This window comes from Ailuropoda melanoleuca, chromosome 2 (assembly GCF_002007445.2).
Source record: "Ailuropoda melanoleuca isolate Jingjing chromosome 2, ASM200744v2, whole genome shotgun sequence".
NCBI classification, from domain to species: Eukaryota; Metazoa; Chordata; class Mammalia; order Carnivora; family Ursidae; genus Ailuropoda; species Ailuropoda melanoleuca.
The window spans coordinates 184,108,878-184,134,888 of NC_048219.1; the positions used below are offsets into that span (position 1 = coordinate 184,108,878).

Below are 26,011 nucleotides of genomic sequence, written 5' to 3' on the forward strand. Positions count from 1 at the left end.
CTCCACCAGTGATTCTGCCATCCACAATTTCCCACGCACCTACATGCATTTATATGTAAATACATTTTTTAAAAATACAAATGGGATCAAGATATACTCTGGCTTTTTATCATTTAACCATATATTTCACAAGGCTTTTTGAACTGTTGCATAATTTATTTAACCAGTGGCCTGTCATGGATATTTAGAGCTTTTTGTGATTGGTTGACTGGTTGAAGGAGGGTGGGCTTATGCGTGATTTTAGCTTGTGTATGTGCTCTATAATTATTAGGACTGAAGACACCCATTCCCTCAGTGGGCGCCATTTTGGATGTGACATCTATCCAGTAGTGAGTAAAGGACACTGTGGTCTCAGCCTTCTGCTGGACAGTTCATTGGTGGAATGGTACAGATAGGAATTTGGAAATTTTCTCATTAATGGTGATGTCTTAATCTCTTAGTCCCAAGGGCAGTCAATGACCTCTACTGAGTGCTATATGCATGTAATGGGTTAAGATCATAGCATTTGGGCTCCTTAAGGAAAGCTACCTGTTTGAATATATTAATTGTCAGATGCTAGATGGTGGAATACGGTGAAAAGACCATAGGATTTGGAATCAGAAAAACAAAATTCAAGTCTAGCTCCACTACTCTGATTGTGTTATCTTTAGTGAGACATTCACCTTCTCAGTTTTCTCATCTGTAAAATAGGAATGATATGGACATTAAAATAAATAAGGTCTATGAAAACACACTCTAAGAAAAAAAAAATCACTGCACTGATATTAGGTTATTATTGAATCCAACTCCGCAATAATGAAAAGGAGGCTCAATTGGTTGTAAGTAATTTTCCTAAAGGTGTTCACATGTCTATGATTTCATTACTAATCTTTGTACCTTTAGTACGTCTTCAAAAAGTTCAGAAGCAGATCTGAGCCTGAAAAAATGGAGCATTAGAAAGAAACAGCAAATGTTGTAACTTAATTATTTTATTTTTCTCACCTGTCATTTGTGCTTTAGTTATTATATCTTCATTTCCACGGGACCTTGAATATGTAAAGACCAGTTTTCTGTCCGTCTTCTGTGATTTATGGTGTTTGCTCTGTAATTTCTTTGTTTTGGTGCTTCGGGCATGGAATGAAATCTTATTAGTTTGAAATTACAGTTGCTTCTCTCAGTGACTCACCACCATCCCCCCCGCCCCGGCTCCCCGAGCGCGCGCGCACACACACACACACACACACACACACACACAGCACACACTGGAAATGGGCTCAGAATTTTAAATAGTAAATAAAGTCGTGCCACAAGTATGAGAAGACATTCACCAACTGAAAACAACTTCTCACACTGGCTGGTAGGCACTGGCTTCTAGAATGTTCTGCAATAACCATAACAAAGAGCTGCTTTTAATTCACTCCCTGATGCCAAACAAGCTGCTCCAGAGCACCCCCCCTGCACCCCCCCCCAAGAACACAGCCCAGTGTGGACAGTCTCTTGTAAAAGTGTTGATCCGTAAAATCTCCGCAGCTAAAAATTGCTTTAAAACGAGCCCCTAGTCCTGGTTTGGAGTAGATGGATTTTCAGCAGCTTTCTCTGTGGCACGGGTGGTCACCCCCTGGGAGCCCTGCAGAGCCAGGTTGGGGCAGCGGCGTCTCTGGAATCAATACTGGAAGGCCTTGCCCGTAACACTTTGCAGCAAAGGACTTCAAGGACAGAAAGAAGAGGTGTTTCCAGGACCCATTTTGATGTCTAGTTTCTCTCTCTCTCCAGATGGTGATGAAATTCACATACCATGATGTTCACCTCCTTAAGGAATGTAATTCGATGGTTTTTAGTGTATTCATGAAGTTGTGCAACCCTTACCCGATCTACTTTCAGAACAGTTTCGTCTCCCCCAGAAGAAGCCTCCTATCCCCATTCCCCTCCCTCTAGTCCCAGACAACCACTGATCTACTTTCTGTCTCTATGGATTGGCCTATGCTGAACATTATTCTTTTTTAAAGATTTTATTTATTTATTTAACAGAGATAGAGACAGCCAGCGAGAGAGGGAACACAAGCAGGGGGAGTGGGAGAGGAAGAAGCAGGCTTCCAGCAGAGGAGCGTGATGTGGGACTTGATCCCAGAACACCGGGATCACACCACACCCTGAGCCAAAGGCAAACGCTTAATGACTGAGCCACCCAGGTGCCCCAATGCTGAACATTTTCTATACGTGGAATGATACAATATTTGTCCTTTTCTCATCTGGCTGCTTTCACTTAGTATACTGTTTTCAAGATTTATTCATGTTGTTGTCTGTGTCTGTAATTCATTGCTTTTTATGAAAACATTTCATTGTGAGGATATAACCCATTTTGTTTCTCCATTCATCAGTTGATGGATGTTGTGTTGTTTGTTTAAACTTCGTGGCTATTGTGAAGGATGATGCTAAGACCATTCGTGGGCAAGTTTCTGTGAGGACATAGGTTTCCAGTTCTCATGGGTATGTACCTAGAAGAGGAATGATTGGGTGTCTGTTTCTTACTTTATCCAAATCATCAGATCAGTAACCTGAGAAGCAGAGAAATGAGCTTGATTTGGTTGGACTAAGAACAACATTGGTATGCACAGGCAGAGAAGCTATGGTCTTTGGTTTACACGTTAGTGTTCTCTGGTCTCCAGCAGTTAAAGAATGATATAACTAAATTGCTGACTTCTTAAAAATAAATCCATGGGTAGGCTGTAAATCCCAGTGATTCACAATGTTTCCACCCCATGAGACTTGAGGGACACATTTTTGTTACTGTGATTCCCCCATGGCAGAGGGAGCTGTGTATAGCTGGAAGAAAGATGTTAAAGTTTATCAAATTGTGTGTGTGGATGAAGGATGGTGGGGGGACATAACTTCAAATTACGTCCCTATATCATACAGAGGGTTTAGCTTTTTTTGTAACAATGGAGACTTTACACCCTGGGGATGGGAATGCTGTGGGGGGAGGACAAATGGGGGATAGCTGGTATAAATCTCATATAAAAAGAATGAGTAACTGCCTTACTAGTAATAGTGTTCTTGCAAGGATCCTCTATTTTCAAAACTCTCTAGGTTTTATTTATACTACTGTGAAGAGTAAAGTCTTGTTAATCTGAGAAGTGTTAGACACAGTGAAGTTGTCAGTGGGATGGTAATAACTAGAAAGGGCAACCACACAAAGAGAATATGCACTGTTTTCTCTGACTGCCCCAGGTGAGCCCAGATGCTAAGAACAGACCCCAAGTTGAAAGTCCTTCCATGACAGGAAGACATGTTTTGGGTTGACAGAATTGGTTTCCTAGAAAAAGCCTTTTGTCTGCTTGGGATCAACAGTAGACTATCCAGAGAACTGAATCCCCCCCCCCACCCACACCCACACACACATTTCCTTTATCTTGTAATCAGGGCAGAAGTAAAAAAAAAAAAAAGAGAGACTAATTCCTCATCACCAAATGCCACAGGGTCGAGCACCGTGCAGGGGACCCAGACAGCTTGCTAAGTCGTTAATGATCTATAATTGCTTCCTGCCTTGCCACCTCTCATGGATTTTTCCTTTACATATAGGCCTTTGGGGCCTCAGCCCAAAGGAACGTGATGGATGATGAAACTTAATTTGGTCCCTTTAGGTAGGAGGGCCCTTCAACAATACAGAGTAAAGCCTTCCACTTAGGGCAAGCCATGTCAAGTTAATCATTATACTCTTGACTGCGAACTAAATGGAGAAATAGTTCTCTTCTGCCATAGTACTCTTTTTTTTTTTTAAAGATTTATTTATTTTAGCATTCGATCAAGTGGGGAGGGGCAGGAAGAGAGGCAGAGAGAGAAAGAGAATCCTTGAGCAGACTCCCCACTGATCGGGGAGCCCTGTGGGACTCCATCCCAGGTACTTGAGATCATGACCTGAGCCAAAATCAAGAGCCGGCCACCCGACTGAGCCACCCAGGTGCCCCTGCCATCATACACTTTTTAACAGACTTGAATTTTTAGAGCAGTTTTAGGCTCATAGCAAAATGGAACGAAAAGTATGGAGTTCCCATATACTCTTTGCCCTCAGCCATGCACAGCCTCCGGCATCAGAGCAGTACGTTTGTTACAGTCGATGAGCTTACACTGATGCCTGATAATGCCCCAAAGTCCATCATTTACGTTCACTCTTGGTGCTGAACATTCTATGGGTTTGGACAAATGTGTAATGACCTGTATCTACCATTACAGTATCGTATAGAGTAGTTTCACTGCCCTACACATCCTCTGTGCCCTACCTATTCATCTTTCCTCCCCTCCAAGATCTGCCAACCCCTGATCTTTTTACTCCTCCACAGTTGAGCCTTTTCCAGAATATCATATAGATGGAATCCTAGAGTATGTCGCCTTTTCAGATTTTTTTTTCACTCAGTAGTTCTCCCATGTCTTCTCATGGCTTGAAAACTCATTTTCTTTAGCGCTAAATAATATTCCTTCGTCTGGATGGACCACAGTTTATTTACCCTTTCACCTACGGAAGGACATCTCAGTCTCATCTAACGTTTCGGCACTTAGCAATAAAGCCGCTACGAATACTCATGCACGGGGCTTTGTGTGGCCATGTCTTCAGTTCATTTGGATTAAATACCAAGGAGCATGATTGCTGAATCTTACGGTAAGAGCATGTTTGGTTTTGTCAGAAGCCACCCATCTGTCCTCCAAAGTAGCTGTACCATTGTGCATTCCCACCAGCAAAGAACGAGCACTCCTGTTGCTCCCCGTCTTCACCACCATTTAATGCTGTCAGTGCTCGAGATTTTGGCCGTTCTGATAGACGTGGAACAATATCTCATTGGTTTATTTCGTAATTCCCTAATGACATGTGATGCTTCTATCTGCAGTGATGTTTTTAATATATTAGACTTTTCGATTCTGTCAGACCCAGCACAGTTTTGTTTTGTTTTATTTTTTTAAATCAGGACAGTGCTCTTTTATTGAAGCAAATAAAATGCAAAGAAGCTAAGCATACTTTCTGCTAATGTTTCGATTTATGGGCTCCATGAGAACAAAGAGCTTGTCTATCTTGTGCTTCATCGTGCTCCTCCAACCAGCACAGTGCCCGGTCATTCCCACAGTATGTGCTGAATATGGTGGATTAAACGGTAGTCTTCAAAAGGATCCGTCTACATCCTGGTATGTGGGACCTGTGAACACTATCTTTTTTAGGAAAAGAAGAATGGCAGGTGTAATTCAGTTAAGGCTCTTGAGATGAGGAGATTTCTTGGGTATATGCGTGGGCCTTCAATCCAATGGCAGGTGCCCTTATAAGAAAAAGGCAGAGGAAGAGTTGAGGGAGACGGAAGAGGAAGAGGCAATGTAACCACAGGGGCAGAGACCGGAGGGATGTGGCCACAAGCCCAGGAGGACCTGTGGCACCCAGAAACTGGAAGAGGCAAAGAAAGGACTCTACCCTAGAACCTCTGGCAGTGTGGCCCTGCTAACACCTTGACTGCTGACACCTGGCGTCCAAGGCTGAGCCAACCACTACTCGATTTCCTGCCTATTCTGGTTATTTCATATAAATGGAATCGTGCAATACATGGTCTTCTGTGTCTGGCTTCCTAAACTCAGCATAGTATCACCTCCTTTTATAGTCTAAATGTATTGTAGTGCCCACGTTGCATTCTTTAAATGCGATTCATAGAAAATATGACCTACTTACATATTTCTAAAAATCTGCCTTGTAACAAGAAGGTGACTTTTAAAATAAGCAAATTCTAGGGCCTGTCCACTTAGGGTAGTAGGATCCTTGAACCTATAAACAGTGTCCCCGTGTGTCAGCTACGGTGGCATGGACACAGGCATGTGGCGTTAGCTGCAGCAAGCAGCATTTCCACTGGTGACCCAATTTCTCCAGCCTGTGAGCAATTCTAGATACAGTTCCAAATAAACCGAACTGCTGTCTTCCCTCCATTAACTTGGTTTTTATGTTCTCAGAAACGTCAGTGCCTGTTCAGACCTTGCAATAAAATATTTGGTGTTGACTTGTAACAGAGACTTAGGCTCTCCGTTCAGAGGATTACAGATGGGCGTTCACCTACAGGAATATCTGGCGGAGCCCTCAAGAGTCACGTTAGAGACAAAAAACGATGTTCTAGAATTGCACCATCTTGTGCGTGAATGGCACACTGCAACCCTGGCCTCCCCCCCTCTTCATGCCGGTAGGGCCTCCCAGCATCGAGCTAACCAATTGACCAATTGTGTCTCCTGGGAATCCATACGTTCCTTGTGAGGACCAGTGGTTTAGCTCTTCTGAGCTTAAACACTTCCATGTACACGATCACCTCTGGGTTCCTAGCCCACTGATTTCTGTGGGTTTTTTCCTCTCTTATTTAAATAATTTCTACTTGTCATTCTTCCAACACTTCTAAACCTATTCAACATTCTTCCAGCTTAAAAAAATTTTTTTGTGATCTGGCTGCTGCCCCACTTTTGCTGACCTTAATCCCACCTTTATTTCTCACCTGGATTTTGCAATATTTTCTTCCCTGGTCTCCTTCCCCTCTAGTCTTGATATCTTTGCCTCCACTCTGCCCAGGACTCCAGAGGACAGATTAGGTCTGGCTACGCCTCTTCCCCGAACTTCCAAGTGGACTGAAGATCCAGATGCCCTTCCACACGGTGTCTCACGGCCAGGCCCACCCCACATATCTCCTCATACTTGAGAAGACTTTTGAAATGCTAACATGTTGAAACCTAGTGCTCAATGGGATGGTATTAGGAGGTGGGGCTTTTGGGAGGTGCTTTGGTCATGAGGGTGGAGCCCTCACAAATAGGATGGAGTGTCCTTGTAAAAGGGACCCCAGAGAGCTCCCTCACTCCTTCTGCCATGTGAGGACCCAGCAAGAAGATCCCTTTCTGTGAACCAGGAAGCAGTTCCCCACCAGACCCCAAATGTACTGGCACCTTGATCTTGGACTTTCCATCCTCCACAATGTAAGAAATTAATGTCCATTGTTTATAAGCCACCAACCAGTCTATGTTTGGTTGTTATGGCAACCCAAGCGAAGACAACCACTTTTTGAGATGTGATTGACATACAGTAAATTGTGTGTCCTTAACAGCTTTATTGAGGTATAATTCATATACCATACAATTCACCCAATGAAAATGTCCAATTCCACAGTTCTTAGGGTGTTCACAAACTTTACACATATTTAAAATGTACAAGTTGGAATATTTTGGTATATGTACATATCACCGAAATCATCATAATTGTTAAGATAGATATCCATCACCGCTAAAAGTATCCTCATGCCCACTTGTCATTGCTTTCCCCCTTTCCTGGCAACCCTCAGTCTGCTTTCTGTGCTGTAAAGTTAAACCACTTTCAAGAATTTTATAAAAACAGAATTATATAGTATGTACTTCTTTTTTCTTTTTGTTCTGGTTTCTTCATTCTGTCTCTGCATATATACATATCCCTAGAACTCGTTGGATAATTTTTCTCAAAGCATATTTGCATTGTGATGAGATCTTCTGTTTATGTGACGGTTTTCTCCACTCACGGACTGGAACCTAACCCCAGGGCTCGGTACGTCATCGCTTCACTGTAGTGAATGCAAAGGCAGAGACTCCCCAATCCACGAGTGGTACCCCTTTCCCAGGACTTGAAAAATATAGCCCTGTTTTCTGTTTAAAGAGAACTATCATTGCAGTAATTGTTACTTGAAATTTATTGATCAGATGCAATGCGATGCTGCGGTAATATTGTTGAAAGGAAATGAACAATTGTCCTAGTTCTTAAAAAACATCCCTCGAACATGGAAGGCAAAACAGAAATGAAGTCAGAGGGATTTGTGCACTTTAAGGCAATTTAAAAATTTGTCTGAAGGCCTCCCTGGCTGTCTTCTCCTGATGATTTTAAGGGATCCTGTCCGAGGATTTTAAGGATTTTTGAGCAAACTACAGTTATTATGCCTGCAGTGATTTATTTTTGCCGGCCGGTGGGGAAGGGACAGTGTTGAGAAATCAATCTCAAGCAGCTTCTGAGACATTCCTGGTAGTCAGTGATAGCTGTGAGTTTTTCAGCTCCACACGTAATTGTCAGTCTGATGTGGTTTTTACAGGTTCCCAGGAGGGAGGCGGAAACATAAAAGAGTGAGCTGGTTTCCAGGACAGTAGTTCCTGGTAATAAGGGGATGGTAAAGAGGTTGAATTTCAAAGTCCGATTAGAAATCACAGCTATGGCATTCCGTGATTGTCACCAAGGGTTTAAAGCCTGTGGATTTGGCCTGCTGTGCACAGACAGCGGTTCCTGGTTTTTAACCCAGAGCAAAATGGCCGCGGGGCGCGACACAGGAGCAGCGCCTTCTGGGGGATGTGCCTATGCCGGAATAATGCTCCGAATTAAACGAGTTAAAAGAAAGCACCAGAAGGGGGAAGCCCTAAAGCCCTCTGGCTGACTAATGAAAGTTATTTTGAAATAGTCCTGCACCGTGGGTGTTGTTCCAAAGCAAGGGAACTCCATCCATCATGAGCTAAATAAAGGCCTAGTAAAATCAATAGGGTCACAGTACGATGACAGGAAGGTTTATGATTAAGGCCTATGACAAAGGGACCTGTGCGGGCACACAGTGTCGAGCAGGGCTCCTCAGATTCTCGTGTGCACACGAACCACCTGGGAGTCTTTTTTTTTTTAAAGATTTTTTATTTATTTATAAGACAGAGATAGAGACAGCCAGCGAGAGAGGGAACACAAGCAGGGGGAGTGGGAGAGGAAGAAGCAGGCTCATAGCAGAAGAGCCTGATGTGGGGCTCAATCCCACAACGCCGGGATCACGCCCTGAGCCGAAGGCAGACGCTTAACCGCTCTGCCACCCAGGCGCCCCCCACCTGGGAGTCTTGTGATAACTGGGTTCTAACTCCGTCCGTCCTGGAGGCTGGGGCCTGAGATTCTGCCTTTGAAACCAGCGCCCAGAACGCATGCGCGCTGGCCTCCTCAGACCACACTTGGAGCTGCCAGTGCAGACTGGAGTAAACGGGCTGCTCTTCCCTCTTCACAACCGACCCTGAAATCGTCCTGTGACGTTCCCTGACCACATGAGTCTGTGGTTTGATAGTCCTGTTCATCTGTGAAGCGTACGGAAGCCGAATTCTGATTTCTGTCTTGCACTTTAAGGAAAAGAAAGGGGGGGGCAGTTTCTTCGTTCATGCCATCATGAGAAATCATTTGAAAGAACTGTAGATTGAGTTGTCTTTATTTTAGGGTTGAAAATACTCATTCCATGGGGCGCCTGGGTGGCGCAGTCGTTAAGCGTCTGCCTTCGGCTCAGGGCGTGACCTCGGCGTTTTGGAATCGAGTCCCACATCGGGCTCCTCCGCTGGGAGCCTGCTTCTTCCTCTCCCACTCCCCCTGCTGTGTTCCCTCTCTCGCTGGCTGTCTCTCTGTCATATAAATAAAAATAAAATCTTAAAAAAAAAAAAAAGAATAAAGAAAATACTCATTCCGTTTATTTTACTGTTGCTCCTGAGGACCGAAAGAAATCGAGTTTTATCCAGCGTGTTACCCACATGCATCAGGAGTGACAGTGACATTCAAAACTTTGTAAAGCAGAAGTTCTGGAAGTACAGTCACTTCTTCGGTTAAAACTTGAACACAAAGGCTGTCTGATTGGAGAACGGTCCTGGGTTTTGAGGTATTATCTTGGTAGCGTCAGCCACAGATTTTGAAGGGAAACTCCCCGGGTTTGAATCCGGTCCTCCACTTATTATTTACAGCAGTTACTCCCCCGTGAAATGGATCTGCATTCTCTGCTGTTACTGGATTCAGTGGATGAATATTTGTAAAGCTCTTAGAACAGTACCTGGCACGCCTACGAAGTATAGAAATGCTTGTTAAGTATAGTACTAAAATTTAGAAATGTGTCAATGTCGGGGCACCTGGGTGGTGCAGTGGGTTAAGCATCGACTCTTGGTTTCGCCTGGGGTCGTGATCTTAGGGTCATGGGAACAAGCTCCACGTTGGGCTCCACGCTCAGCTTGGAGTCTGCTCAAGGTTCTCTCCCTCTGCCCTGCCCTCCCCGCCGCCACTCCTGTGCTCTCTTTTTCTCTCTCTTCAAAATAAATCAATCTTTTTTTTTTTTTAAGCTGTGTGTTAATGTCCTGTCTTAGTCTCCCAGTGGTCTGGAATTCAGGAGGTCTGTGTCTCTTTTTACTGACTAAAATAGCAACTTACGAGACTTTCCCAGCAGGTAGCTGGGTCAGAGAGGACAGTGATTTCAGCCAACAGACTGGGAACCCCAAAATAAATTCATGCAATCGAGGGGTTTTACTTATTTGGTTGGGCTCACCTCAGTCCTTTGGTTTTGCAGTTGGTGATGTATATTGGCCAGGTGGCCAAGGACATCCTGAAGTGGCCACGTCCTCTCTCCCCTCCCGTGGTGAAGCTGGAGAAGAGGGTGATTGATGAGTATGGAATGCCGTCTACCCACGCGATGGCAGCCACCGTCATATCCTTCACCCTCCTCATCTCTACTATGGACAGGTACCAGGTGAGGCCCCCTGACTCCTCTCCCCACAACCCCCCCCCCCGCCACGTAACCTCATCCATGAAGTGAGGCAGCAAAGAGAGGTTTTGCTTCAGAATTTTCCTTTTTGAGGGACTTTGAGATTTATGAAATGAAGACTACAGGGGATCAAAATGTATTGAGCCATCAGTTACAATTTCTTCATGGAGAAGGTGACATACAGCTTAGCGTCCAAATGAGGCTTTGCCTTATTGCGAAGGTAACACCCACAGTAATGACACCCCCACAATGAGACGACATGGACTGTCCCGGGAACCAGGGTGTGGAGTCTCCCCAGCAGAGCGTCGTCACCCTGAGCTGCCCGACTAGACAGCACGTGATCGGTTCTCTGATCTTCTGTTTGCAGCAGACGGGAGGAGCTTATGGACCCCATAAATGATCCTCCAGGGCTGAGATGATTCCCCCAGATAAATCCTCCTGCTGGACTCCCCAGGGCCCGGGGCAGGAGAGAGTCTGTGTCCCACATTGGCTCCCAAGGACGCCTCTGTCCCTAGTTGGGGCTCAACCAGTAGAAATAATGGCTTCATGTTTTCTAGAGTATTCTCTAAGTGACAGCAGATTGATAAATGTTGCAAATAGAGGAATTTCACCTAATTAATATCTGCTTAGATGCTAGTTACAGTCAGACCTTTTAAAAGTTAGACTAGTACTGCAGCAAAGTTTTGTTTTGCCCATCTGAGAAGTTTTGCTCCAAGTTTGTGTTTCATTTAATAAATATCACCTTTTACTCTCTGGACAATGTAGATTTCATTAAATCTAGCCATCTTGTATGTAAATGACAGTACTGTTTCACCTTGTCCCTTCACCCTCAAAACACCAGGACATTCTTTGCTCCAGGTTATTGAGAACTGGGGAGTCTGCCTGATGCAGTTGGACAAGAACCAGATTAGTGTTGGGTCCTGGCTTTCCCTCTGTGGTCTTCTGCCTGGTCACCTGGGGGTCAGACCTCAGTTTCCTGGCTGGGAAAGGGACGGGTCTAAGGAATATGTCCAACTAGGTATAATCTTCTGTTGTAACTTACTTACGTGTCAGGCCAGGACCAGAAATGTCTGAGATCTCCAGTACTATCCGAATTCAGTTAATGCAGACTTCTGCATGGTAAGTCATACTCAGGGCATCTTCAGAAGGACATGGGGGCCTAAGGCCGGCTCCCATCGGGCTGCTCTCAGCATCCAGAGAGGCCTCATGCAAGAAAAAAGCCCCAAGTAGCAGCTGACTGCAAGAACACAGCAACAACCCTGTTTATAGACTCATTACAAGGCTGCCTGGTCCTTCTCAAAAAACTCTTTTCAGCTCATATGATGCAGCAGTTTTCAGCCTGAGTTGTTATGGACGTCTTTCCTATTCAATTTTTAATGATCAATATATTTAGCTGTTTGGGTTATTTGCCATAAACAGTTCTAAATATGGTTTATTCTATGACTATGTATTCAGGCTAATGCCCAAACTCTAATTTCTTTTTTTTTTTTTTTAAAGATTTTATTTATTTATTTGACAGAGATAGAGACAGAGCGAGAGAGGGAACACAAGCAGGGGGAGTGGGAGAGGAAGAAGCAGGCTCATAGCAGAAGAGCCTGATGTGGGGCTCGATCCCATAACGCCGGGACCACGCCCTGAGCCGAAGGCAGACGCCTAACCGCTGTGCCACCCAGGCGCCCCTTAAACACTTTTTCTTAAATTAAAATCCGAGACCTGGTTAATGATAACTGTTAAGAAAGGACCTACGACCCTGTGTGATTTTGCTCCCATCTTGCATCAGAAAGAACGTGCTGGGCTTGGATTCAGAAGAGGGGGCTTCTGGTTCTGCCTCTTACCCTTTGCGGGCTGTGTGACCTTAGGCAGGTCGTTTGGCCTCTCTGGGGCCAGCTGTTGCTGTGAGGGTCGAACGGGATGGTGGATGGGAAAGTGTCTTTGTGAGACGTAACTGATTGTCAAGGTTAAGGGTTTCCTCAGCTGTGGAATGGAGCTAATAATAGAACCCACTTCATAGGGTTGTGTGAAGATGGGAGGAGGGGGTGTCTCTAAAGGGCTTCACGTGATGTAGATAGCTCCTGTCGTCTTTATTCTTGTCACCGTGGGACACCACGGGCATTAGTGCGTGAAGCACGTGGCTTATGTCTCTGTGTCTTCCTGTATAAGTAGGACATGCCTGTGCTCCTTATAGGACTCAGCAGTAGCCAGATTCCGCTGGCTGCTGTCGTTATCCACCAGCAAATGTTGAAAGCAGCAGACTCTGGATTTTTGCCTCCACATCTGTATATAAAGGTGCCATTCTTAGCCTGGGCCCACAGCCCCTGGGCTTCCTTAGGAAGCCTGTGGTTGCCAAGCTTTACCACCCAACGCTCGATGAGGAAGTCGTTGGCTGCACTTCCGGGTGGGCATCTGCCTCGCCCCTCACTCCATACTGGACACTTCATACAGCTAACGCTAAGGATAGGTCGAAATGAAGAACGATTAACTTCATGAAAACTGCCAGCACCATGTCTGTGGTCATGAGGCCTAAAGCCAAGTTCTAACGATGTCTGATTTGTAGGTTTATATGGTGTGAAACCCTCCCAGCACTATGGTCGCAGGCGTCTCCCCCTTCTCTTTGCTCTTTTTCCCAGGTTTCAAGTGGTTTTAGACCATCAGACTGCTGGTCTAGGGAAACTAAAGTTGAGACTAGCAGTCATTGGGTGGGAGTCCTTCCTCCCCCCGCGTCACACCGCGTGAACTTGATCTCATCGCCTTGTTTTCTCTTCTCCCCCGTCAGTATCCCTTTATGTTGGGACTGCTGATGGCTGTGGTGTTTTCCACGTTGGTGTGTCTCAGCAGACTCTACACGGGCATGCACACGGTGCTGGTAAGTCCTGCGCTCGGGTCTTCGGGTGACTGTCCCAGTAACACTGTGGCCAGCATAGCAGTGGGTCCTTCACGCTGTGTTACTTCTAAAGCTGTTTGCCTGTGTCATTATATTTCCCATCAAGCCAACGAGGTAAGTAATTATTAGTTTGTGCTCCCTGCACAATAATGATAATCATTAAGATAACATCAAGGAGGCTGAGCGGGGCTAGGCCTTCATGACTTGGAAGATTGGCTAGAATGGCCACAGAGACTCGGTCATTTAGGTTCATGTTGGTTTAATGATGACGCAGGAACAGTGCAGGAAAACAACCAGGGTCAAGGAGGCAAGCATGTGGATGGGGTTCCCCACTTCGGCCCTCACAGAGACGGGCCTGGATTTTAAGGATCTCAACTGCCCTTTCAGGGAAACGGTCCTGCTGGGTCAAAAGAGCCCAGAATCATGGGCTCGCTTCCTTCCATATTGCTGTGGGCTGGAGGCGGTGGTGGGCACAGAGAGACCCACCTGCATTTCAAGGTTCAGCTCCCCCTTTACCGTATTCAGAATTTCCAGGGCTGCTATGGTTAGCACAGTTAAAATTACCTCAGAGCTCGATTTCCTGGTGTATTCGCCAGCTGCCATGAAGTTCCTGAGCACAAGGCTGGCCGTGGTCTCCCACAGGGCACTACCGGTCTTCGTAACTGGCCTAACAAAGACGTCTCTCAAAGGAATGGGCCCTTGCTAATTGTGTTACTGTCCGTATGAAGCTCAAAACCTGTGTTAGCAAAAGGCCTCTGAGGGAAAGGCCGCCCTCTTGTTTCTCCTCCCGGTGCCTGGTGTTGGCGGTGGCAAGAAGGGCGGCGGGGAGGGCTGGAGGGCCAGAAGCAGCAGAGGTGAACACGGGTAGCGAGAGAGCTTGTCGAAGTGAGCAGAGGCAGAGGCCTGGGAGGAAGGAAGCCCAGAGAAAACAAGCTTGTGGCTGCACGAGACTCGGAGACATCCTGCTTCCCACATGAAAACGCACACCCTAACTCAAGGAAAAGCAAGGAGGAGCCGAGAGCCCTCGGAGTCAGGGCCGGGCCTCAGCTGAGGGGAGTAAGGCACCAAATGGAAGGCGCGCCAGGCAGCTCCACGACCAAGGTGAATGATTTTAATGTAGTACTTAAAAAAATCAAAATGAATGCAAAAATTTTCCTTGGTACACAAAACATCCAGGGCGCCTGCGTGGCTCAGTGGGTGAAGCGTCTGCCTTCAGCTCAGGTCATGATCTCAGGGTCCTGGGATCGAGCCCCGCATCGGACTCCCTGCTCAGCGGGGAGCCTGCTTGTCCCTCTCCCTCTGCCTGCCACTCTCTCTCTCTGTCAAATAAATAAATAAAATCTTTTTGAAAACCCACGTTTCAAATGAAGACCAGCTCTGCCCCCGAATTTCCCCGCCACTGCTCGTCTTGCCCCACCTTCCCCCGGCCTGACCAGATCTTGAAGATTCTACAGGAGCAATCAGGAGCCCAGCTCCTTCTCTCCCTCCGAGACGTGTCTTTGCTGTCCCTGTCCTGTCACACTGCGCATCTGGCTTCCGAGCCCACAGGGGAGCAGAGACGAGAGCATTCTCGATTTGCCACACTACTGCTTTGCATTAGAAAGAGGTTCTCTCCAAATACGTCCACAGACTTAAAAATGGAACCAGGCAGAAGTCTCGCGGGTGTTTTGGCATTTCTTTTATCTGGGGCTACTTTTTAAATTTCCATAGACTGTAATAAAAAAAAAAAAAAAAACCAACCGTGAGAATTCAGGTCAACCTGGAAAATAGTGTAAACACGAGAACGTGGGGCTGCAGACGTGAGTAGAGAGCACAGAAAACCCACCTCAGGAAAAACACAGCTTCATGTCTGGCTTTTCTTTTTCAAGTGGGTTATGGGGATAGGGAAGCAGATATTTGTGGGGAGGATTACTTAAGCCTCTCATTCAGCTGCAAGGAAGGGGCCCGGCTGCTCCTTTCGGAGCATGTGTCCCAGAAGAAAACTGGAGCGAGGCCGTTGCAACTTCCACCCCTACCCTGTGCCCCCTTCGCCCCCACCCCCCCCCCCGGCTCCTTCCACACGTGCAATTTTATTTTATAAAGGTCTGAGACCCTGACTCAGGCCCAGGCCTGAGCGGGGCCAGAGGCATGGCCCCGGGGTCGATGGCACATAATTTCTAGTAGCAGAAGGGGGCAGTTGGTTTTAATAGTAGGATCCGGTCAAATAATGGCTCAGAAGTCGTCTTCCTTGAGCAATCACTCAGCGCTCGATGGCCGGGCGCCAGGCTGGGAGCGCGATCCTTGAGATATGGAAGTCAACAAAACCTCCCTCACCCTTCTGGGTCTCTGGGTGCTGATAGTGACAGATGGATGAGCGGCTGATCACGTGATACAACGGGTACTGTGATTAGCACGGAGCAGCCGGATCAGGCCGACCCAGGTGGCGAACCTCTCCCCCAGACCCTGCAGCCACTGGGACTGCTGTGCGCTACCGGCTCTCAACCCTGACTGCACGCTCACATCCCATGGAAGGCTTTTTACAAACATCCCTGGGGGTATTTGGACACCCACATTCATGCCAGCAGCATTATTCACAAGAGCTGAAGAGTGGAAATCACACCCCCCCCCCAAGCATTGGTATTTGTTCAAAACTCCTCAGTAAATTTCAATGTGCAACCTGGGTTGAGAGCCACAATTAGACTCATTATCCTTCAGAACTGGCCACGAGCCTGCGCCTGGACCAAACGAGCAGGAAGGGGGAAGGCAGGTGGAGACAGATGCTGTGTAGACACCCACCACGTCCATAGCACTAACTCCTCTAATCGCACGCAGCGACATCATTCACAGCTCACCCGTCATTCAGGTGGCTGCCTGCTTTATGCAAATGGTTCTCTGCCCACAAGGCCCAAGCAGTTCAGGGAGAACAGAAGTTTACTTATCTCGCCCCTTAAGAAGTCACTCCTTGTCATAGGTGATGGGTTTGCTCTCTGATGTCAAGGCTTTGGGGACAGGCCCCAGCTGACTCCTGGGCAGGCCTGATATGAAGCCTGAGGAGGCAGTGGGCCACACGTGGTGTCACTGTCCTGCCAAACCAGCCCTGGCTGCCCTCAGGGAAGGGTGTCTCCATCCACCAAGATGCCTCCTCAAGAAAGTTTGGCCCTGCCCTAGCTCCTCCCTTCCCACACTCCTCAGCCAGGCAGTCATCAAGCTGAATTAGTTCGACTCTTAAAAATGTCTTAGAGCTGCTCTTACACCATAGCCAGGATATTATTTCCGAATCTGATTATGCTGTCCCATGCACAGAGAAGTGTCTCCATCTCCTGCTGGATGTGAAGGATGACCCAGGTAGCCCCTACTGTGAGCGGCAGCCATCTGGGGACTAGGGGAATTGACCTTTGAGAGAAGTCAGTACTGTTCATACAGAACACGGAAATAAAACATGGCGGCCCTGATGACATCCTTGAGCTGCTGATACACCATGCCTGGGGCCATACTGCCTCTAGGCTTGTTCAAGGTAAAAAGTTCATTATTGCTCAAGATGATTTGTATTGAAGTCTCACATTTCCCAATGCGAGAAGTGTCCTGACGATTTACAGAAACAGTTTTTTGTATGTGTAATTTCCTGTTCTGAAACCAGTTGCAGCCAGTGGAAGGGCAGGGAGAAGGAAGAAAAAACAGGGTAGAATGTCTTGGATTGGGGAGCTCATGGAACTCAGTATGGGTAGGTTTGAGCAACTAAACCCCTAAAAGAACCAGAGTGAGGGTATCTACCAGAACGTCTTCCTGTCCCTCGGGAGCACCACTGTTCAACCCCACAACCTCCCTCTCTCAGATCAAAACCTTAATTTCCAGAGGTGAAACCTTGATTGCCCTGTGTGCTACCCTCGAACCAGTGAGGCTCAGGGAGAGGAGCGGGTTCCAGAGCAGAAACAAGGCCCCAGAAGTCACCCCTGTGGGCTGCAGAGGCCGTGCCCCGAGATCAGGAACTAGAAAGACAACCCAGTAAGTTCACCACTCCTGAGAATTCCCAAACCTAAGAAGTTACCACCTACACAGGTCAGGGCTCCTGGAGTCCAAATAACAGACACCAACTCAAACCCACTTCAGCTTAAAGGAGAATGTGTTGGTTTTTATATCCACGCTGTAGGAAGGGCAGAGGTGTGGGTCGCCATTGGGAGAACGGGACTTGAGACCTAGATCTGTGTTGGAGGTCTCCCCACTCTTCCTTAAGCTTCTCTGTACGTCTCTTCACTTGATGGATCCGTGCTCCTGGGCTGCCTTCTCTCTGAGGCTAGACCCAAGGAGCTCTGGGCTTAAGTTCTTTCTGTTTTGCTCCTGAAAGGATTGTAGTAGGGAGAATTTCAGGAAAGTGTCTAATGGCCTGGCCTGGACTGTGAGCCCATTGCTGCACCAAACGCTAGGCGAGGGGGCTGAGGACAGTGGTTGGTCCAGTGCAGTAGGAGGCAGCCTGTGTGAGCAGGGGCCGTGATGGGCAGTGATGGTTAGGGTTGGACTGTGGGAGGGGCAGTGCTCCAAAATGAAGGGGGTCTGTTGTCAGAAGAGGGCACACAAAGTCCCAGTGGTATCCTTTCCACATTGACGTTATTGCATTTTCCTGCTCTTTCAAGGACTCAAGAACTAGGCATTATACTTGTTTATGTGGGGAAAGGAAGATGAGAGCAAATCAAGAAGGTTTCATGCTCAGTTTTCGGTGCCTGAAATTAACCAACTTGTACAGAATTGACTAAGTCTTTTGACTGATAAGGCAACTATCCCCAATATGTTAACAGTAAAATTAGCCAGAATTGTTATTGTTAGATTAGTGAATGGTTGTCCCATTATTTTGAACTTGTATTAGCTGAAATGCTGTTCTGTTTTATTGTTCCTAATCGTTTGATCTGTGGTTAATTGTATAGACACTGGGTTTTATTTGCTCACTCATTTATTTTGTTCCCTTTAGCTTTGGTTGCAGTTGGAGAACGTTGAACAGGCTTCTCAAATATTAAATTATCTGCAGCCCATACAAAACTGTGTTCTGGCTTTGGAATAGAGCCGTCTTGGTGTGGTTTTTTTTTTTTTCCAAGTTCTTTGAAACTACTTTTAAAAAAAAAAACACCTTACTTCAAACTACCCTTTTTAATATGGAAAAGAAAGCTAATTGTAATATGAATTATACCCAACTAAGCCTCACTTTCTGTTGTAGGATAAGTAAGTTACTGAGATAAAAAGGGAATTTGGTTGTGTTTCTGAGTACCCCGGTTATTATACACATTGGTTTTTCTTTACCTTGGAGAGACATATTTTTACCCTTTTATTGAAATAGAAAATTACTTCTAGTTTCATAGGTAATAAGGACTCATGGTAGAACATTCATCCTCTGTTGTTTTTAAAGTTGTTGTTGTGTTTTTTTAAGACGAAATAAATCATTATCTGTTAACCACTATAGGAGAAGTGCCGACAACCGTTGGTTAGGTTGGTATAAAGGGAAACTGAGGACATCATATGCTTCTGTATTAGTCGAACTGAAGTTAGGGCTTTTCCAGCAAGGGCTGCTTGTGGTATATGTTCTTAACAATAAACATAGGTAAATTAATTTTTTATCTGCTTTCTCCACACTGTCCAAAAAGCCACAGTTGGGGCTCAGTTTTCTGTCTGTTCTGCGAGTGTGGGGTGAGTGGGCTAGCTGGGAATGCTCCGAATCCAGGAGGGCAGCCGGACTGAACCTTGAATCCAGCCCCTCAAAGATAGGCAAAGACAGAAGGTGGTCCACACGCTAGAATCCTGGAATCGTGCAGAGGCCAGAGGTCCCTCGTGGGCAGTGGGCCAAAGTGTAAAGGGCCAAAACAGGCAGGCACAGGCTAGCATGGGGCCAGTTTGCCTCAGACCAGAAGCCGTATCCGTCCTTCCTGCTGCAGTAGAAACTGGTTGGCCCAGAAGCTGTTCCAGTGTTCTAGGTTGTCAGACCTGAGGGCGTGTAACAATTAACTGACCATTACTTCGACTCTCTGAGGCTCAAGGCTGGGCAGCCAAGCCAAGGGGATGAGGCTGGCAGCTACAGAGATGGTGCATTGAAGTGGAGTCGGCCAGGCAAGGTGGCCATAGGGAAAACAGGTCAGTGACAACATCCCAGAAGTGTCCTTAAATCCCAGACTGCTGAAAAGGGAGCTCAGATAAATGCTTAAAGTCTAGATTGTGTTGAGAAGGCATTCACTTGTGTCAAATAAATAAAAAAGCCACATCCAGGCATGGAGCCCAGCGTTGCAAGCTAGCCCTACGGGGTTGTACTTGTGCTATAGTTGAGTTCCAGTTACTCGTAAGCGCAAGGGATTGGATTACCTTCTTCCATAGAAGCCCAGTCTCCATACATTTCTTTTGTTAGGTACTTGCCTTCTGATGATATATAACGTGCTACAGTTTCATTGAAGGGTGAAGTCTTTCTATAAGCTTATAATCGTCTGCCTCTCTTAACAGAAAATGCGCTGTCTTCAAAACCTATATGATCAACTTTTGTAAAATGAGTCAGACCTTCCCATTTATTTACATGATTTTTTAAAAAAGATTTCATTTATTATTTATTTGAGAGAGAGTGAGCACGAGCAGGCAGAGGGAGAGGTAGAAAGAGGAAAAAGCAGATTTCCTGTTAAGCAGGGAGCCCCATACAGGGCTCAATCCCAGGAATCTGAGATCACAACCTAAGTCAACGACAGACGCTTAACTGACTGAGCCACCCAGGTGCCCTTATATACAGGATTTTTTTTTAATGGTTTTTTATTATATTATGCTAGTCACCATACAGTACATCCCCGGATTCCGACATAAAGTTCAATGCTCCATTAGTTGCGTATATACAGGATTTTTGAAAGAGATTCTTTGGCCCCTTGGGAAAAATATATAAATACAAATTTCTCCCATAATGCTCACTGCTGCTATGACATTCCAGAAAATACTGGCACACACTTGCCGATGTACTTTATTCTCCTTGCAACTTTCTCCGTTGTTACTGGTTTGTCCCACCAGTGGAACAAAGGGAAGGGGAGGTGGAATGATCTGCTGTGATCCCCAACTAACCACTGGCACCTGAGAATGGAACCTATTTCTAAATCAAATGCAATCGTAGGGAAAAAATCCAATTTAGTTCAGTTCACTATTCACCTTCAGATGACAGTTGTACCCTTCAGAGAAGAAGAATCCTGCACACTTAACATCAGTAGTTCAGAGCTGCAGAGGCAGAAACAAATCCAGGCATTCAAGGTGAGGCTACTTGGTCTCAGCCAGGAGGCCTCTATTATAATACTCGTCACCCTGTCTGAAAAACTGGAAAAATTAGAAAAAAAAATATATTTACAGAGGCTTAAAATAGGAAAAGGCATGATGAGAAATGTAACAATCCACAAAGAAAAGTTAGAAGGGCTGACTACGTATGTTTTTATCGGTATATTTTAAAAAAATCAAAAGTCATAGTTAAAAACATAAATGCAATAAATGATAGACAATTATTATAAGGAATCAATAAGCAAAAGACCAGCGTACCAATTACAAGAAGAGGTAATTCCCAAAAAAAGCAAAAATGTCCAGTAAGCATAAGGAGTCAATCCCAAGTCTTTACAGGGATGTAATAGAAGCCATGAAAGACAGGTAAAAGTAAGATGTCAATTTAAAATTTCTGCCCACGAATTGGTGAAAAATAAAATCGAATGATGATGATAAGAAGTTGAGTAATGGGATATTCTCATAACGGGACCTTTTGATGTAATATGTATCGAAAGCAGCATAACGTGTGACGCGTACCTTTTCCAGGTATTTATCCTAAAGAATCATTGACCACATCGGTGGTAGTGTTCTTTAAAAATTGTGCAGCATGAAAAATAATGTAAATGTGCAACAAGAGGGAATTTCCCAAACTATCCATCAGGATATGGAACAACATTCATTTATTTAACATTACATAATTAAGTATTTCTTGACAAAGCAGTTATTCATAATCTCTAAACACTGGGAACAACTAGGATACCCTTCAAGCAGTGAATGGATAAGCAACCTTGGTACCTCGCAGGCTGGATTACACTCAGCAGAACCGTCGAGCAAACTCTTAGCGGTTGGTTCTCATGTGAATGATGTTCACTGAGAGAAGCCAGACTCAAAAGGCTGTATATTGTATGGTTAATTTCTGTGACATCTGGAAAAGGCAAAACTGTAGTGAGGGACAAAAGATCAGTGGTTGCGGGGAGTTGGGGGTGGGGGAGGGCCTGTCTGGAAAGGAAAGGCATGAAGGGGTCTGGAGGACGACACCATTGTCCCCTGTCCTGACGTGTGTGGTGGTTCTCTAACCCCGTGCGTTTGTCAGAACTCGGAACTGTGAACCGAACAAGGTGAATTTTAGTAGATGTAAATTTAAAAATGATACTCCTACATATGAGAGAAAGGCAGACTGGGGGCGAGGGAGAGAGGTATAACTCACACAGAGATAAAAGCTGGAAAGACTCCAATTGTTCAAAAAAGTTCCAGAACATAGAAATCTGTTAAAATGTGTCAAGTGAAGAAAGCAGGGTACTCCTCTCTGTTGCATTCTGTGCAAAGTTCCACGGAACAGTTGTCCCATGAGATTCTCTGGTAAGAATAAAAAAATCCCAGAAGCAGTTTGTGCCGGGCCTCCTGCCCCTCCTCGGCCCAATACACAGGAGTCTATCAAGGTTCTTGGACGTTGAAGTCAAAGAAACCAGTTTAACGTGGCTCACCCACCCGAGGCTCTATCCCGTTTTATACAGTGAAGGAAATTCTAAGCGCTTACTTTAAAATGCATTCTAGGTCTCTCTCTGGCCAACTCTCGATTATTCCTGTGAAAATTCCTGATCTCAAATTGATTTATGAGTTCTTTTTGCTGCTTTGTGTGTTTCTGGACTGCCTCTGTCCTGACATCTATGGATGGGTGCTTGGTAAATGCTAATTAACCAATAGAGTTTAATTAAAAACTAAAACACAACCTAAGACTCTCTAATGGAGTAAAAGAAAAGAATCAACTCTAGGTATTTTAGCAAAGAGCATTTAAACACAGGGAACGTGGTGCTCACAGAATGTTGGAAGGACTTGACGGGCAGAGAGAGCCCGTTGCTGCTGCTGTCCCCCCAGAAGTCAAAGGGCCGCTGGTGACAAAGCCATCACCACCCTCATGACCCCTGCCTCTCACACTCCCCACCCACATGAATCGATGCTAGGCAGAGTCCAGCCACTCTAACCACAGCCACAGATGCCTCTAGAAAACAAGGAGCCGGTGACTAGACACCGGAATCCTTAGGCAAGCTGCTGCAATTCATGTTGCTGGGATTTGCTGGGTCACAGAAGGCAGAGGAAGGTGGCTTCCACGAGGGCACCTGGATGGGGGAACGTGACTTCTGGAAGAGCCACGGGAACAGCGTCTTTAACTTCTCCACATCCCCAGTTCAGCGGGAAGTGGGAATGGGCACGGGACCAGCTGACCATTTCCATCAGGCTTTGGGATCCTTGCTCCCATTGTCATCTAGTTTCTTCTAAGCAGACTCTGAAAAACTCTGCTCGTGGTAATTTCCAAGAAGCGGGCCTCCTGGGGAAACCTATGTCTTGCCAACAGAAAAGGCAAGAATGTGAATTTCCTGACCTTTCTTTCTTTTAACTCACCGACACATATTTCTATTTCAGTAGATGTAAGGACACTTGAGAGATTTTCATTCAAAGTCTCTTAGGTCATCGCACATTTGGATGTATAAAGATGACGTCATTAGTGGTAAGAGCAAGCTATGATATGGGCATGTGGTTGGTTGAATTCATCCTTTCGACTGTTAGGCTCTTGAGGCTAAGAATCTTATTTTCCTCACCTTTGTACTCCCCTCCTGATAGTTCCCACCAGAGTGCCTGCAGTAAGTGAATGGTAAAAAAATCAAGTGGTACGGACAACCATCTGTAATTTGTTCACAAAACAGTTTTTTCTCTTTTACTTCTTTGTAGTTTATTGAGTTGGATTTGACAAGATTCATCTGTTAGTCTGAATATTGCATTCACCGCAGGAGAAGGCTAGCTCCCAGCATCTGATATTTGTTCAACATTATTTCCTTCCGCCTGAAAGCATAAACTCGTGAACGATGTAATACAAGTGCCCCTTCCACGGTAAATACCGTGCAAGCATGGCTGCTCTGTTTCGAGCTTCTCGAACTCACAGAGTCGAATGGGGCAGGCGTCTTGCTGTGCAGGAAGGGAGCGTGGAGCAGGGGTCAGCAGCATGAAGCTGAGGCTCCTTGAGGGCCCACTTCTTAGAAGGAAGGGTGTCCGAAGACATGCCACTCAGCACCTCACACGTTTCATTTAATAAATAGGAGGAGGATGCATCCAAGGATGAGAAGGAAGGTTCTGGAGTTCCTAACGGACTTGAGAATTTCATGGAGACCCTGGTGCCAGGATATAGGTGTGTAAGTGGTACCTAGAGGAGAGGGAGAGATAAATAAGCACCCCCAAGTAACCACCACCCAGGTCACGTTACATAGAGCTTACCAGTACCTCAGAAGTGCCCCCCATGCCCTCTACACTGCACCCCCCTCAAGGTACCCCCTCCCCAGATCTCTGACCCCATCCCTTAGTGGAACTCCCCGTAAATGGAACTATGCACTAGGCATTCTTTTGCCTTCTTTCCCTTCCTACTTTGTTTGCCATATTCGCCCACGTTGTTGCATGTAGCTTTAGTTCGTTGATGCTCATGGTTGGATAATATTGGAATGCACGACTCTATCACACTTTATCCCTTCTACTTCCGATGCATATTTTGGATTGTTTCCAGCTTGAGCTATTGTAAATGATGCTACAGTGAACTTCCTTTGACATGGCTTTTAGAGCGAGTATGTATGTTTGACTATTGAGTATAAATGTAGAAGTAAAATTCCTAGGTTATAAGGCAGGCTCAGCTTTAGGATAGACTGTTGTATCTTCTGAAGAATCATGACAGTTTCCACTTTTATAGCTGGTATATGAGATTTCCAGTTCTCCGCATCTCTGCCCACCCTTCTATGTCAGCCATTTTCATTGTAGTTATGCCCTTGGGTGTGTAATAGTAGTTCGTTGTGCTTTTATTTTGATTTCTCTGATGAATAATGATTCAGCCCCTTTTCATATGTTTATTGGCCATTTAGATGTCCTTCTTTGTGGGGTGGCTATTTGTCTTTTGATTTTTTTTTTTTTTTTTTTTTTTTTTTTTTTTTTTTGCTGGGTTGCTCGTCTCTATCACTGATCAGATATAGGTACAGTATTGCAAGTTTCTTTTCCCATCCTGTAGCTTGCCTTTTTGCTCTATTGGTGGTATCTTTAGGTAAAGAGAAGTTCTTAATTTTAGCATAGCCCAATGATCAAACTTACGTTTACAACTTTATCTGTCCTAAGACACTTTTGCCTACCACACGGTCTTGAAGATATTCTCTTATGCTTGAGAAGATTTATTATTTTGTTTTCCTTATTGAGATCAGCAGTCTACTTGGAATTGATTTTTGATTCTTCTCTGTTCTGTAGGAATACCCAATATGCTCAGCGCCATTTACAAGGATTGTCCTTTTTTCGTTTACTGAAGCATCAATTTTGTCATAAATCAAGTGACTGTTATACGCTCTATGTATATACACTCCACTCTCTTGTGTCCGTTTGTCTTCTTGTCAATACCACTTGTCTTTACTGTAGCTTTGTAATAAGTCTTGATGTCAGGTGGTAAAAGTCTTCCAACTTTGGCCAAGTATTTTAACTCTCCTGGTTTTGATCCTCTACGGGCTGGTTAGAAAGTCTTTATAGTTCTTTCAGTGGTTACACGAGAGATTACAACATGCATCCTTGATTTATGAGAGTCAAATGCAAACTAGTACATTTCCCCCTCCCTGGGAGGAATATGTCATGAAATGAAATTCAGGGGCGCCTGGGTGGCGCAGTCGTTAAGCGTCTGCCTTCGGCTCAGGGCGTGATCCCGGCGTTATGGGATCGAGCCCCGCATCAGGCTTCTCCACTAGGAGCCTGCTTCTTCCTCTCCCACTTCCCCTGCTTGTGTTCCCTCTCTCGCTGGCTGTCTCCCTCTGTCAAAATAAATAAATAAAATCTTAAAAAAAAAAAAAAGAAATGAAATTCAATTCTACATATATGTAAAGCCCACAAGAACTTACTGTTATTGTTTTATGGTGAACATATATTTAGGGTCATCCATGTATTTATCCTTTCTGTCGTTCTTCTTTCCTTCATTCTGTTCATCCATGTGGCATCTCCTTCTTTCTGCCTAAATTAGTCTATTTAGCATTTCTTTTATGCAAGTAATTCTCTCAGTTTCTGTTTCTTTTGGAAATGGCTTTGTTTCACTTTCGTTTTTCAGAGGATATTTTTGCTAGGTATAGAATTCTTTGTGTCCTTTCCCTCGGTGTCCCTGAACTGGATTCTTGCCATTTCCACTTACCCACAGTGTGTACCAAGTTGGTGTAACCAGCTTGATCAGAGAACAGTGAGTTTCCAGATCTCCTATCTGCCACGCAAGGATGACCATTTTTAGAGATATGGATAATCCATCAGTATAGGCTTTTTGGAGGGCATTTTGCAGAATACATGGATGTCTAAAGTGTACATTCTTAGTCTTCTGGGC

The 26,011-nt window shown here is 45.3% G+C and overlaps 1 protein-coding gene across 2 annotated transcripts in view; it reads left to right on the forward strand.

Annotated features, from left to right (window-relative positions):
- The window catches only part of SGPP2 (sphingosine-1-phosphate phosphatase 2), a 72,620-nt gene that overhangs the window by 24,322 nt on the left and 22,287 nt on the right, over positions 1-26,011 (forward strand). Inside the window, exons 2-3 of one of the 2 annotated variants that reach the window (XM_034655256.1) lie at positions 10,332-10,511; positions 13,300-13,389. In XM_034655256.1, the coding sequence (XP_034511147.1) occupies positions 10,338-10,511; positions 13,300-13,389 (264 nt within the window). In that variant the 5' untranslated portion in view covers positions 10,332-10,337. The remainder of the gene's footprint in view (positions 1-10,331; positions 10,512-13,299; positions 13,390-26,011) is intronic. The other variant, XM_034655257.1, reaches the window with a different exon arrangement.